Raw genomic sequence first — 13,931 nt, 5'->3', positions numbered from 1 at the left:
CGCTCGTCTTCTCCACATTTTGACGTCCAATGCAAACTTATTTTTTGGAATAAATAGTTCATAAAGTTTCTTGCACTTATCGAAGTTGGACTCATTTACATATACATATAAAAAATTCAGAGACTCGAATGAGGGCACTTATTACAAAAAAAAAAAAAACTTAAGTAGCGCTATTCCTTATTGTAATATCAGAATATTTATTCATTCTTAATCAAATGAGGAACCGGCATAAGGCGCACTTGATTTTCGGGATTTATCACTAGTGTTGAACTTATTCGGCTGAGCAGCAGTGTACATACATACATACATAAGTACATACATATTCCTTTCCAGGGAGGTCAATTTATTTTGACTTTAGTCGATTTTTACGGCGCTTCAATGATTGCATTAATACTGGGCATATTGGAGCTCTATGTTCTGGGTTGGATTTATGGAGTGGATCGACTTTGTAAGGATATAGAATTTATGATTGGCCACAAAGTGAGTCGATACTGGCGTTTTTGTTGGGCGTTCATCACACCCGGAATAATGACGTTGATTCTGATTTACTTCTTCGCTACATACCAATCACTCACCTACAACAATGTTGAATATCCGAATTGGGCTTATGGTAAGCGAATTTACTTATGGTCTGATTATGGCAACTTAACATAACTTACGGCTCTCACTTAAAAATTCTGTTAAATGGATGTTGCTTAAAATTGAACAGCCGAAACTTAACATAACTTAAGGCCACGTCGAAATCTGCTTCATTTTGATTCTCTAAGTTTTACGTTCCGTTAAGTTAAGTTAAGTTGCCCTAATCAGGCTTTAAAGTGCACTTTAATCTAAAACAAAATATTTCATAAATTTATTTCCTTAGCGCTTGGCTGGACAATTACTGCCCTGGGTGTAATACAAGTTCCATTATGGGCCATAGTGGCGATCGTGCGCCAACCTGGCGAAAGTGTAAATGAGAAAGTTCGTGGTGCCTTCCGACCTGTACGTAATTGGGGCCCGTCGGATCCCCTGCTTCGTGAACAATACAATAAGAATCTCGCGAATGAGAGTAATTCGATGGGCACGGGTTGCTGGGCCAGGGTCAAGAAGAATTTTCTCAGTTGAACAGATATGTGATTCATTAGGCAGAAAATACTGTTTAATGCTTGCCAAAATTGATATACATTTGTATTATAGATTAAGCAGAAACGAGTACACTTATTGTATAAATATAATACTAAACTATGTGCATATGCATGTACTTGAATCTATGGAAAATCGCCAGTATAAGCTTTAAATAAACATGTTGCACAAGTAGTTACGTTTACTATTGTACGAGTATTTTATTGAGGATATACTACAATATTTATTTACAATATTTATTAAATGCAAGGCACAACCTATTTAATAAACTTCTTCGTATTCGTGTAATGGGAAATAGGTTCATTCATTCAAGAGTATGTACTCCTATATATACTATGCACATATACATATTTATGTAGTTTATCAAAAGGGTGTTTTCCCATAGCAAGATATTCTGATTTTTCCTATTTATTTAACGAACACCAACGATTTTCATATCATTAACTTATGTACTTGCTTCGGTGGAAATTCAGTGATTACTGTTATAACAACATGGTAAATACATAAGTTAATAATATACATAGCTTTGAACGGCTTTCTAATCTGAATATTTTACTAAGTGAAAACACTTTCTTGGCAAAGTGTATGTATTGTATACAGATTGCAGTTTAGCTATTAAAGCTATTGAACATATTTCCCGGCTTCGGCATCGAGGATAACAATCAATTCACCATTCTTTGGCAAAACTCTGCCAGCTGGTAGGTCCTCTTTGTCCACGAAAACTCGCTACGGTAAGAAAAGTATGTATGTACATCGTTCAAAATAATTTTAATACATGTAGTTTAATCTGCAATCTATACTCACTTTAACCATTTCTGCTTTCCCTGAGCCACACATTGCAAAAATACAGCACTTGGCATTGTTGATAAGTGGAAAGGTCATGGTAACCCGCTGCGGCGGCGGCTTAGGTGAATCTGCGATAGGTGCGATTAGAAGTGTCTTCTCTTTAAGCAATGCATGATTTGGAAATAGAGAGCAGGTGTGTCCATCAGGTCCCATACCCAGGAGCAATAAATCGAATTCAGGAATGCCATCAGTGCTTCGCCCAAACTCTTTCCTTAGCTTGCGCTCATATTCAGCGGCACACTCATCTAGTGGTAAACCAATGTTAATGGGTACAAATTGTTGTAATTGTAAATTGGTTTGCGGCACCAGTTTGGATTTGTAAGCACCGTACGTAGATTCCGGATCGGTTTCGTCAACGTATCGTTCATCACAGAAGAAGAATTTCCATTTGCTCAGGTCTGAATTGGTGTGTGGAACAGCCTTACATAAGAAGTTAAGTACGGAGCCACCTTTATAATGAACAACATGTAATTATTTCCTTTTCATCTTAAGATTAAATACATATCGTCACCTGAAATGCAAAGAGACGCAACAACATCGCAAATTAAATGGAAAAAGTCGTGACTAATATTTGAATTTTTTTTCATAAAATGATGTGGGGAGTTGTAATTCGACGAAATCCATAATATAAATCAAAAAGTAGCTATCACCTTTTGAATTTCAACGATGATGTTTGTTTGTGACTATGGTTACGTCCTTTTGCATTTCAGGTGACAATATGTACATGCGTAAGCATAATATAATAGAACTACATATATTTAAATAACTAAAACACGTTTTTATTGCAATGTGAACTAAAAGTTAACATTATCATTTTCGTTGTTGGTGTTTGCGACAGAGTAACCGACACCGAAACCGGTTTGTCTCCAAACCAAATTTGACAAGGAATGACGGAAAATCGTTCCACATTCCATCATAAAAATTAAGAAATAAGTTTATATATGTATAATGATTTTGTCGGCCGCTATGGTGTAGTGGGAAGCAGCGCGCGCTTCCACTTCGAAACGCCTGGGTTCAAGCCCTGGTCAAAGCAACATCGAAAAACAATATAGAAAAAAAATAGCGGTCGTCCTTCAACAGACAATGGTAAACCTCCGAGTGTATTTCTGCCATGAAAAACAGCTTGTCATAAAAATACAATCGCCGTTCGGAGTCGGCGTAAAACTGTAGGTCCCTTCTCTTTGTGTGACAACATCAAGGCGCACGCCACAAATCGGAGGAGAAGCTCGGTCAAGCATTAACATATGTATAAGCGCCAATCTATTATTATCATAATGATTTCGTGTAAGAAGAATAGAAAGTTTCCTAACTTCATCCAATCCAATTTTACATACTTTTTAAATAAGCTTAAAATAGGATGAAAGTGATTAAAATTAAATATTCAGTACGAAAGCAAAACGTAGATTGCTTGATACCAACTTGTCCTTTTTATCGCTAGCGGATTTATCTACTTATTTCTACTATATATAAGCCATTATTTTTTAAGTCGGACGGATTACATAAAAAAATTGATATCGTGTCTCCGATTCGCTTAAAATTTTTATGGGTTCTATACATGAAATCAGCTAATATGACGGGATTAACGTTTCAATCAAAGAATCGATATTGCGGAACAAATGTTGTTAACGGAGGGATGTTCTGCCGAAATCCGAAACAACATCTGCATTTTGCTAACTTTAGTCCTACAATTGCCACGCCCGTTTATAGAGGTTTGTCGCCTTAAAGAAAATGCTTGCCATACAAATATTATTAGATACTGGATAGGAATTCTAAATTTAAATTTTTGCAAAAACCCTATTTTTAAAACCTTGAAAAATTGTTGAATCTCACAAAATAAACCACCCCGTCGCACAGTGCTTCCCTTCCATATAAAATGTGGGCAAAAATAGAATTATGGACGGATTTAAATAAAAATTTGCTTCTTACTAAAATTAAGGACGCTAATTTCAAAAATGCAATTTGTTTTTGGATAGCTTTTCTACTTTAAGTGTAAATGCAGTTTGAAATTGAAAATTTGGGTTTTTGTGGCTTTTACATAGGTATGTACATATAGTTCGATCTATTTTCAAAAATGAGGTGTCAAATGACAGCGCTTGGCCTGTGAATGTGCAATAAAGATTTTTATTTTTGAAAAGGGTTGCCACCTGTTACAAATTTTATTAAAATTATTCAATAAGCCAAATGAATTAGATATTACAATATGCGTATCAATTGAACTAGTTTTGAAAATACTTTACTTCTAAACGACACGTAAAAGAGTTGCCACATTCTTAAAAAATCAAATTCACTTTAATTAAGGTAACAAGGTAACTGGAAAATGTGTAACTATATGAGTATCAGAAAAATTGAAAATTTTGACATATTTATAAAGAAATAAGTGAAGAGTAAAAACATTCCTGAGTTAATTTAAGAGTCCAGTAATTTAAAAGAAATGTAAGCAGAACAAATCACTGATTGACAAGGTATGTATTTGTAATAAAATAACAAATACGATGGCGTAGTCCTATGGTTTGACGTAATTAATATTTTAATTTAACTAATTTCGACTTTACAAACAGGTTGCAACCCCATTCGTAATATTTTTAAGCTAAAACCTTTTTAAACCTCTTTCGTTTGACTCCCTTATGGTGATACCTATCTATTTAAATTACCTAATTCCTTTAATTCAAGTGGAATTTAATTTTTTAAACAGGTGGCAATTCGCTACGGGTAGTTAATACACATTTCGATTGATACCCATCTCCTAACAATTAATTTGACTTATACAAAATTTTAATCAAATTTTTTAACAATCTAATTTTTGAACAGGTGGCAACTCTTTAAAAGAAAATAAACCTTCTATTGTCTACAGGTGAGGCTTTTTAATCTGACACTTCATTTTTGAAAATTGAACGAATCGTGAAGATCTCAAGGCACTGACAAAAAATGAAAAAATTATTTTATGCGNTTTTTGAGGTTAGAAGCAAATCCTGACGTGATGGAGCAAAACTGACTTCAGATTCGTGTTCACCGAATCCAAAGACAAATAAAACACCTGTTTTGTTGTTGAACGTTTCATCGAATTTTTTTGTGGGCCTGCGTAACTGATTAAACTTTGAATTCGTTCGCCTTGATAACTAGCTTAAACTTTTTACACTTACCGATTTATGTACACTTGCCGATTTATGAACGCATTACACAAGTGTAAAAGAACAGTCCGCTTCTATCGATAAGTAAGTATGCCAGCGGAAAAATAAATTATTTTCTTGAGCTATATTTCGAATACTCATAACTAGAGCTCGGATTTTTATGCAAATGGAATATGCAAAATGTATTAAAAAATTTTAAAAATTACATAGTTACATATGCTAGAAACAGATTTTTTATGCAACAATTTAAATAACACCTACGAAACAAGACCGAAGTCATTTGGACTAGTGTCCATGTTATTAAGACTTCAGAGAAAATTAAACATGTTTTGTTAAAAGCATATCTTCAAATTTATTAACAACTTGTATCTAGGTTAACTCTTTAAAATACTTTAGTGGTATTTATCTGTGGGAATTCATTCCCAATTACGGCCACAACCGTTGCCAAATTCTCAAACTTCATAGACCAGGAGCGCATCCTGGAGCAGAGTAGGGAGAACACCCCAATCCTCTCTTCTTTAGAGTCGGAAGAGGACCAACTACCCTCCAATGACGGAGTTGGTCCTCTTTCCACAGCACAGAAGAGTAAGTATTGGGGGCGAAACGCAAGCAGGGCTCTTCTGTGGCTGACCGAACTGCTCCTGCCGCTGCAATCAGTAAGCGGCCCAGGTCTACGGATGTTACTTCAGAAGCCAGTGGAATTTGATGGATGTACCGACATCCAAATTTTCTTGTGAACGTTGTAAGAGAAGGTAACCTGTAGTGACAGACACCAATGGCTGTCCCAATGCCTCTTCGAGTCATAGTGTGGCACGGTACTGGTATGGCATTGCCCAATTCCAATCATCCAGACAGACCTCTGGCGCCACGAAACGCTTTCCTCAAACCATNGATTTTTTATGCAACAATTTAAATAACACCTACGAAACAAGACCGAAGTCATTTGGACTAGTGTCCATGTTATTAAGACTTCAGAGAAAATTAAACATGTTTTGTTAAAAGCATATCTTCAAATTTATTAACAACTTGTATCTAGGTTAACTCTTTAAAATACTTTAGTAATATTTATCTGTGGGAATTCATTCCCAATTACGGCCACAACCGTTGCCAAATTCTCAAACTTCATAGACCAGGAGCGCATCCTGGAGCAGAGTAGGGAGAACACCCCAATCCTCTCTTCTTTAGAGTCGGAAGAGGACCAACTACCCTCCAATGACGGAGTTGGTCCTCTTTCCACAGCACAGAAGAGTAAGTATCGGGGGANCCAATGACGGAGTTGGTCCTCTTTCCACAGCACAGAAGAGTAAGTATTGGGGGCGAAACGCAAGCAGGGCTCTTCTGTGGCTGACCGAACTGCTCCTGCCGCTGCAATCAGTAAGCGGCCCAGGTCTACGGATGTTACTTCAGAAGCCAGTGGAATTTGATGGATGTACCGACATCCAAATTTTCTTGTGAACGTTGTAAGAGAAGGTAACCTGTGGTGACAGACACCAATGGCTGTCCCAATGCCTCTTCGAGTCATAGTGTGGCACGGTACTGGTATGGCATTGCCCAATTCCAATCATCCAGGCAGACCTCTGGCGCCACGAAACGCTTTCCTCAAACCATGGATAGAAGTGATGCAAGGGTCGGTCGAGGCAGAACTGCCGTCGCTATTCCCTCGAAGCAACTACGTCTGGAGTTCTGGGTCCCGGGCAACTTATTGTGAGCTCGTAGAGGCCCTCTGCTCATTGCCGTAATGGGGAGGGCGAGTTAGACTCGGCAGATGACTACCGCGGAAATTAAACGCTGATCCGGGCCGTCATTGCCTCCGGCACTGTAGCCAATGCTAGTTCATAAGAGAGGGATGGTACCATTGTGGTGAAATGCCTCTCCTAAGCTAACTGGGATTGGCTCAAAGCTGTGGAGCAAAGAATACTGCTCACAAGGGGAACATACTTCACTGTTGTGCCAATAATGAATGAGAGATAAAACTATGAATGGAAGAGCGGATTACGTGCCGTGGAAACGTAGTATAAATATGCAAACATATCTACGGTAGGTGCTTCTAGTAGGATATATATACAGGAGTGGCACCTTTCTAATCTTTATTAAATGAGCAATTTTTTTATGTAATGTAAAGTTATAGCTCAGTACATTTTTTTTCCACCAGAGATAGTCAAAGTTGGAGAAGAAACTATCAAAAAGTTAAAAATCCCAAAATAGTCCTAATTTTATGATGGTTCCTTAATATATTTTAACTGCATTGCATTTGAGTATGGAGAAGCAACTATCTGGAAGTATTTTACATAAAAATTTACTAAGTATAGCCTGGTTTGTAGATGCAGTTAAGGAAAATACATGAAAAGGCACGATTTATTTTAATTCAAAAAAATGTAAATATTTCCAAAACGGTGACACTTTTACCTGAACTTTTTTTTGTTTATAAGAGAGCTCACATACCGAGGGTTGCCACCTATTTGAAAATTTTAACTCAGTCAAATTGATAAAATAAATGAAATATTGCCATGTGGGTGTCAGACTAAAGAGTTTTAAGAAGGCCTACTGCCGAAAATATGTTTTAAGAGAGTTGCGACCTGTTAACTAAAGTACATCGATAAAATAAATGAAATATTGCAACACGGTTATCAAATTAAAGAGGTTTAAGAAAGATAACTGCTGGACATATTTTTAAAGGGGGTTGCCACCTATTTGGAAATTGTAACTCAGTTAAATTGATAAACNTTTAGTAATATTTATCTGTGGGAATTCATTCCCAATTACGGCCACAACCGTTGCCAAATTCTCAAACTTCATAGACCAGGAGCACATCCTGGAGCAGAGTAGGGAGAACACCCCAATCCTCTCTTCTTTAGAGTCGGAAGAGGACCAACTACCCTCCAATGACGGAGTTGGTCCTCTTTCCACAGCACAGAAGAGTAAGTATTGGGGGCGAAACGCAAGCAGGGCTCTTCTGTGGCTGACCGAACTGCTCCTGCCGCTGCAATCAGTAAGCGGCCCAGGTCTACGGATGTTACTTCAGAAGCCAGTGGAATTTGATGGATGTACCGACATCCAAATTTTCTTGTGAACGTTGTAAGAGAAGGTAACCTGTGGTGACAGACACCAATGGCTGTCCCAATGCCTCTTCGAGTCATAGTGTGGCACGGTACTGGTATGGCATTGCCCAATTCCAATCATCCAGACAGACCTCTGGCGCCACGAAACGCTTTCCTCAAACCATGGATAGAAGTGATGCAAGGGTCGGTCGAGGCAGAACTGCCGTCGCTATTCCCTCGAAGCAACTACGTCTGGAGTTCTGGGTCCCGGGCAACTTATTGTGAGCTCGTAGAGGCCCTCTGCTCATTGCCGTAATGGGGAGGGCGAGTTAGACTCGGCAGATGACTACCGCGGAAATTAAACGCTGATCCGGGCCGTCATTGCGTCCGGCACTGTAGCCAATGCTAGTTCATAAGAGAGGGATGGTACCATTGTGGTGAAATGCCTCTCCTAAGCTAACTGGGATTGGCTCAAAGCTGTGGAGCAAAGAATACTGCTCACAAGGGGAACATACTTCACTGTTGTGCCAATAATGAATGAGAGATAAAACTATGAATGGAAGAGCGGATTACGTGCCGTGGAAACGTAGTATAAATATGCAAACATATCTACGGTAGGTGCTTCTAGTAGGANCTCCAAACGAAAATTGTTAGGGAAAGCTTTACTAGAGATGTTTTTTTATGTTTCCACTTATCCAAAAGCCGAACAGCTTGAATGAAAGAACTAACAAAATCTTATAAAACGAAGTGATCGTATTATCAACGAAAAGTTGTATACCGATTTCTGAATAAAAAAATAAAAATAATAATAAAAAACTACTGATACAAATGAAAAAAATGATAAAACCCATACCTAGCGAAAACATAAAAATATCCCATGAAAGCTGTTTAAAAAATTGATGTCACCATTTCCTAGCATTATAAAATAGTTAACCTTTAGTCATAAACAAATTCACTTGGGGTCACCATAGCCTACTACGTACTATATTGCGAATAAAGGGAATGTGCCAGCGTTAGCGTGAGTTTTCCCGACTTCCAAATATCTAAGAATCTATCTTAGTGAAATACACATCTACCTAACAAGACCCATATTAATTAGCAGTTTTGCCATTTTGGTGCTTTTGGAGCTACACTCTAAAAAATCTGTTTAAAAATGCGACTATAAATCGAGTATATTTTTGTTTATTTTTAAAATTGTTTGGTAAATTTACACGATGAATTTTCTCGTTTACACATTTTCATGTGTAAAAATCCTTTTTGTTAGCGGCTTTACACAATTCTCCGGTGAAATCAAACTGCAGATGTGTATTTTGTAGGTTTTACATACTTTCGTAGTAAATTTACGCACACCACAGCAGCTATATTACACTCTAAAAAGTCCGAAATTTAAACAAACTATTCGTTGAATAATCGAGGATGTAATTTCGCGAATAATAAGGTAGGAAATCAGTAACCTACCTTTTAGCTAGGAAATCTACAAATTTTTTTTTAGAGTGTAGATTTAGCTCTTTAATTTTCTATTTTGCACCGAAAATTAGGTTTTAGCTCCTAGCTCTGTTTTAGCTCTTTTCAAATTTATCTAGCATTTTTTTAGCTCCTGAAAGTTTTAGTTGTATTTGGTATATATGAGCCAAATTAAAGCGTTGATAAAATGGAAAATTTCGAGATGCAGTGTATCCACCATAACTCTTGGTTTTTTATTCATCTTACGCTTCATATATTCATAGTTCTAAGTTAAATAATTCAAAAATTAATTAGAAGAAAATGCTTTTCTGGTAGCGCGGATTTTGTTTTACCTTACTAATTTTACCTTTAAGGAGAGCTGGAAGTAAAACTTTCCAGAAAAATTTTGCGAAAAAATTACTTAATTCAAATATCTGTTATTACAGACTTTAGCAGTTTGTAAAGTATTTTTAGTTCACTGTTATAACTGCCATAGCAACGAACTCGAAATATATGCACTTTATTTTGGTTTTGAAAGATTTTTTCAGCACTTAAACTTATAAAATTCGTTGCTTTTATTAGAATTGCCGAAAATGTAATTACGTCAATAAATGCTCAACCTTAAAAAAAATATGTAGCTCTTCATTTTAGCTACTACTATTACTATTTAGCTCTTTTTAGCTATTTTTTCGACCGTTTTAGCTCCAAACGAAATTTTTATCTGGCAACACTGTTAATCAGATGAGCTGCTTCGGGTTTTTAGAAAATTTTTTCCAAAAACCAGCGAGAGCAATTTGAATAACGTTGGACAATATTGTGAAGATTATGATTATTATTATTATTCTGATCTCCTTTTATATGCCCAATCAGACATTCACAAATTAAAGCGTGGGCAGAAGGGAATTTATGATCGCATATTGCAAATGTTAAGATAATAAGAGTTGCAGAACAGCATTACTCACGAACAATTTTTTCCAAGGGCGTGTAGTTTCTGACGTATGCCAATGACATCGATATCATCGGTAACAAAAACCTCGAAGTCTGTCCTGCCTTTTCCAAGTTGGATAACGAAGCAGAGTGATTGGGTTTGGTGATCAATGAGGACAAGACGAACTATCTCCTGTCATCAAACCAAGAGTCAGAGCATTCGCACCTTGGCACCCACGTCGCTGTTGCCAGTTGTAATTTCGAGAAAGTAGAAAATTTTGTTAAGTTAGGAATCAGCATAATACCAATAATAATGTCGGCATCGAAATGCAATGCCGAATTACTGTAGCGAACAAGTGCTACTTTGGACAGAGTAGGCAATTCGGGAGTAAAGTTCTCTCTAAGTCACTCATCACGCCCATGCTGGTATATGTCACAGAATGGACAATGACAACATCCGATTAGTCGGGTCTTGGAGCAATCGAGAGAAAGATCTTACGGAAGATTTAAAGGCCCTTACGGGTTGGGGACGATGAGTACCGCAGACATTGGAACGATGAGCTTTATAAGCTTTACAGCGGCTTCACCATGTCGTTTGAATGGGAATCGCGTTCCTGGTCTAAAAGTATTCGACTCGCAATCCGCTGGTAGTAGCAGAGGCAGAAGGAGGTGCCCACTGCAAGGAAGGACCAAGACTTGGCTTCACGTGGCATTTCCAATTGGCGTAAGTTGGCACAGAGAGAAGCGACTGGCGTGCTTTGTCAAACTCGACTAAAATCGCTTATGCGGGTACAGCGTCAAATAAGAAGATGCAAATGATAAACGACCTTCTTCTTGAATGCGCCAGGAAGAACTAGGAGAACATTCCTTATAAGATTGTGGCAACGGTTCGATGAAAAAATTACATAGCCGTAGCTCTCGCTTCGTCTGGAACATCTACGACATTGTTATGTTACCAGGTGGAAACACTTTTCATTTAGCTCTTATGCTGCCATCCGGTATGGGAAAAGTACTTATTACAAAAATGTAAACTCATTTTTTGGGATGAGTGCACGAAGGCACTTAAAAAATTTCTTGAATTTCTTGATCGATCGGTGCGAGATTTGCGTAGAAATATTCAACCAATCGGGAATGCATTGATATTGCTCGCAGGAGATTTTACGCAAACACTGCCTGTAATTTCTCGATTGACACTAGCGGGCGAGACAAATGCTTGCCTGAAATATCCAAGATTGTGGCAAGACGAACATAGATACATACATTGCAGTTGACTACGAATATGCGTGTCCAACTACAGAGCGATTAATCAGCGTAGGTATTGTCGCGGCATAGGGAACGGAAAGCTGCCAGTCAATGAGAAATTAGCACGAATTTTGTTGCCTGATAATTTTACTTTACTTAGAAACATCGAAAGGAGAATTGATCGAAAGAATGTTTCCGGATATTCAAATTATTATCGGAGTCATGTCATCGGAAGGATGTCTATCAACTCAATAATGTTTTTCAATCCAGCAAACGAAATGATGAAATAACATATATGTACGTCGATAAACACCGTTGTGGAAACAAATGAAGTAGTTAATTATCGAACGGAATCTTTGAACTCGATTGATCTTCCAGTGATTACCCAACATACTGGAATTTGAAAATAGATGTGAATATTATCATGTTGCGGAATATTAATCAGCCAAAACTCTGCACAGTTAAGAAATTGATGAACAACGTAGTGAAAGCAAAGATGTTAACGTGGCCTTTCAAAGGTGAAGAATTCCCATGATTCCGACCGATACACCATTTCCATTTAAAATATGCTTATACACCATTTCCATTTAAAATAGGCAATAGAAAAGCAGAGCCCTCTCTCAACGAACGAAACTCACGCTCTACAAATCTCTCATCGTGCCCGTCCTTTTATATGGCGCTTTGGGGGCTTTCGAGGGAACTATTCTACGCAAAATCGACGGCCCTGTTTTCGTGGATGGCGGATATCGGAGAAGATGGAATGACGAACTGTATGAGCTCTTTAACGACATGTACATAGCTAAGCGCATAAAAATACAGCTATTGCGTTGGCTTGGACATGTTGTACGCATGGACGACGACTTTCCGGTGAAAAGATCCTTCGACTCCGCACCCATGGGTGCACAACGAAAGCAAGGCCGCCCACGAACGCAATGGAAGGACCAAGTGCAGAAGGACCTTTCTGCGCTCGGGATAACCAACTGGCGCAAATTCGCGCAGGAGAGAAGCAATTGGAGAAGCTTTTTGGTCTCGCCCCAAACCGACAAACGGTTGTAGTGCCAAATAAGAAGAAGCAGTGAAAAAATTTAACATGTAAATATTGTATGTACATTCGTTAATAAAATCAAGCAATTGAGTTAAAAAAATTTAGTTTTTTTTTAATGGAATTATACCCGTGCGAGGAATTTTACCGAAAATCGTGAAATTTCGCGGTGGCTAACGAGGAGAAAGATAAAATGAGTTGACATCCCTGGATCATGCATACTTCGCATAACTTCGCACAACCACTGGTACCACTGCAATTGAAATGTCACTTAAGAAAATGCGGGGCAAAATCTAAACTGAACAGATCGCTAAGTTTTTACAAGTTCGGCTAATTTCTAGGTAACGGAGTACCAACAAAGTGCATACATACAATATGACAGTTTGAAACTTATGCGAAGTATGCATAATCAGACCATAAAGGAATCAAAATAGATATGCGTGTATACCAAAAGGCTCAGAAGGAAAAGATAAAGCAATTCAAGTCTTTCTGTCCGTCCTACGTCCGTGCAAACTATTACTCGAGTAAAACATCTCAGCGAAATTTGGTATACCTTTATCGAAGGTAGATGGTTTGTTGATTTTTTTTTTAAGTTTGAAATGTGGATTAGTGTGGACCTGGCAGTGTTGCCACTTGAAAATATTTTTAGGTACCAAAACGCCTACCAAATAAGTTTCCAAATTACCTAAATTTGTTCACCATTAAAACGATTTTTCTCGAGTTTGCGGGTTTTTTAGCTACACAAAAGCTGAATTTTTTTGTAAGCGAGCAAGAAAAGAACGTTCAACTCGGATAAAATTTCCTTTTAGCTACTTAAGCAACCCTTCCGGTAGCTGGCAAGAAACATGTGATTAGTTCAACGGGATTTAGACACAAAAAACAATAGAAAATAGTAATTATGCGAGCTATTTGCGCAATATAGTATATACTTATTTTCAAATATATATCACGTATATACGAAAACAAAAATTTCCCTCTCCACTTCCTCATTAACAATTCACAATAGAGCAGTTTTTTCACTTAACAACACGACTCTTCAGGTCGCGTAGTTTTAACCGACCTGGCTGAACTCGGATAAATAGCGGAGCTTGTATTGTTGCTTTGCGTGTATTTCGTCATTTAAGCGAGTGTTCTTTTGTAGCT

The 13,931-nt window shown here is 37.7% G+C and overlaps 2 protein-coding genes across 3 annotated transcripts in view; one reads left to right on the top strand and one right to left on the bottom strand.

Moving 5' to 3' along the window:
• Window positions 1–207: 207 nt before the first annotated feature.
• On the top strand, window positions 208–1,296 carry LOC108373174 (sodium-dependent nutrient amino acid transporter 1-like). Its single transcript, XM_017629032.1, has 2 exons — window positions 208–610; window positions 863–1,296. Exons 1-2 carry the CDS (start codon window positions 379–381, stop codon window positions 1,102–1,104), a joined length of 474 nt encoding a protein of 157 aa, XP_017484521.1. The 5' UTR covers window positions 208–378; the 3' UTR covers window positions 1,105–1,296.
• A 1-nt stretch (window position 1,297) lies between these two features.
• Window positions 1,298–13,931, bottom strand: part of Pgls (6-phosphogluconolactonase) — a 31,624-nt gene continuing 18,990 nt past the window's right edge. For both annotated transcript variants that reach the window (XM_017629030.1, XM_017629031.1), the window contains 2 exons: window positions 1,927–2,417; window positions 1,298–1,848 (listed from right to left, as the gene is read on the bottom strand). In XM_017629030.1, coding sequence (XP_017484519.1) covers window positions 1,744–1,848; window positions 1,927–2,417 — 596 coding nt within the window. In that variant the 3' untranslated portion in view covers window positions 1,298–1,743. The remainder of the gene's footprint in view (window positions 1,849–1,926; window positions 2,418–13,931) is intronic.

The sequence above is a fragment of the Rhagoletis zephyria genome, unplaced genomic scaffold (genome assembly GCF_001687245.7).
Source record: "Rhagoletis zephyria isolate East Lansing unplaced genomic scaffold, Rhagoletis_zephyria_1.1 Rzeph_scaffold_06442, whole genome shotgun sequence".
Lineage (NCBI taxonomy): Eukaryota > Metazoa > Arthropoda > Insecta > Diptera > Tephritidae > Rhagoletis > Rhagoletis zephyria.
The sequence above is the reverse complement of the archived record's forward strand: the minus strand, read 5'-3'. Positions and strand labels throughout refer to the sequence as shown.

Bases quoted from the DNA above. Each gene is read 5' to 3' on its own strand.
- LOC108373174 (XM_017629032.1), top strand. From the start codon at position 379: ATGATTGCATTAATACTGGGCATATTGGAGCTCTATGTTCTGGGTTGG. The intron at 611-862 runs GTAAGCGAATTT...TTATTTCCTTAG, and splicing joins ATATCCGAATTGGGCTTATG to CGCTTGGCTGGACAATTACT.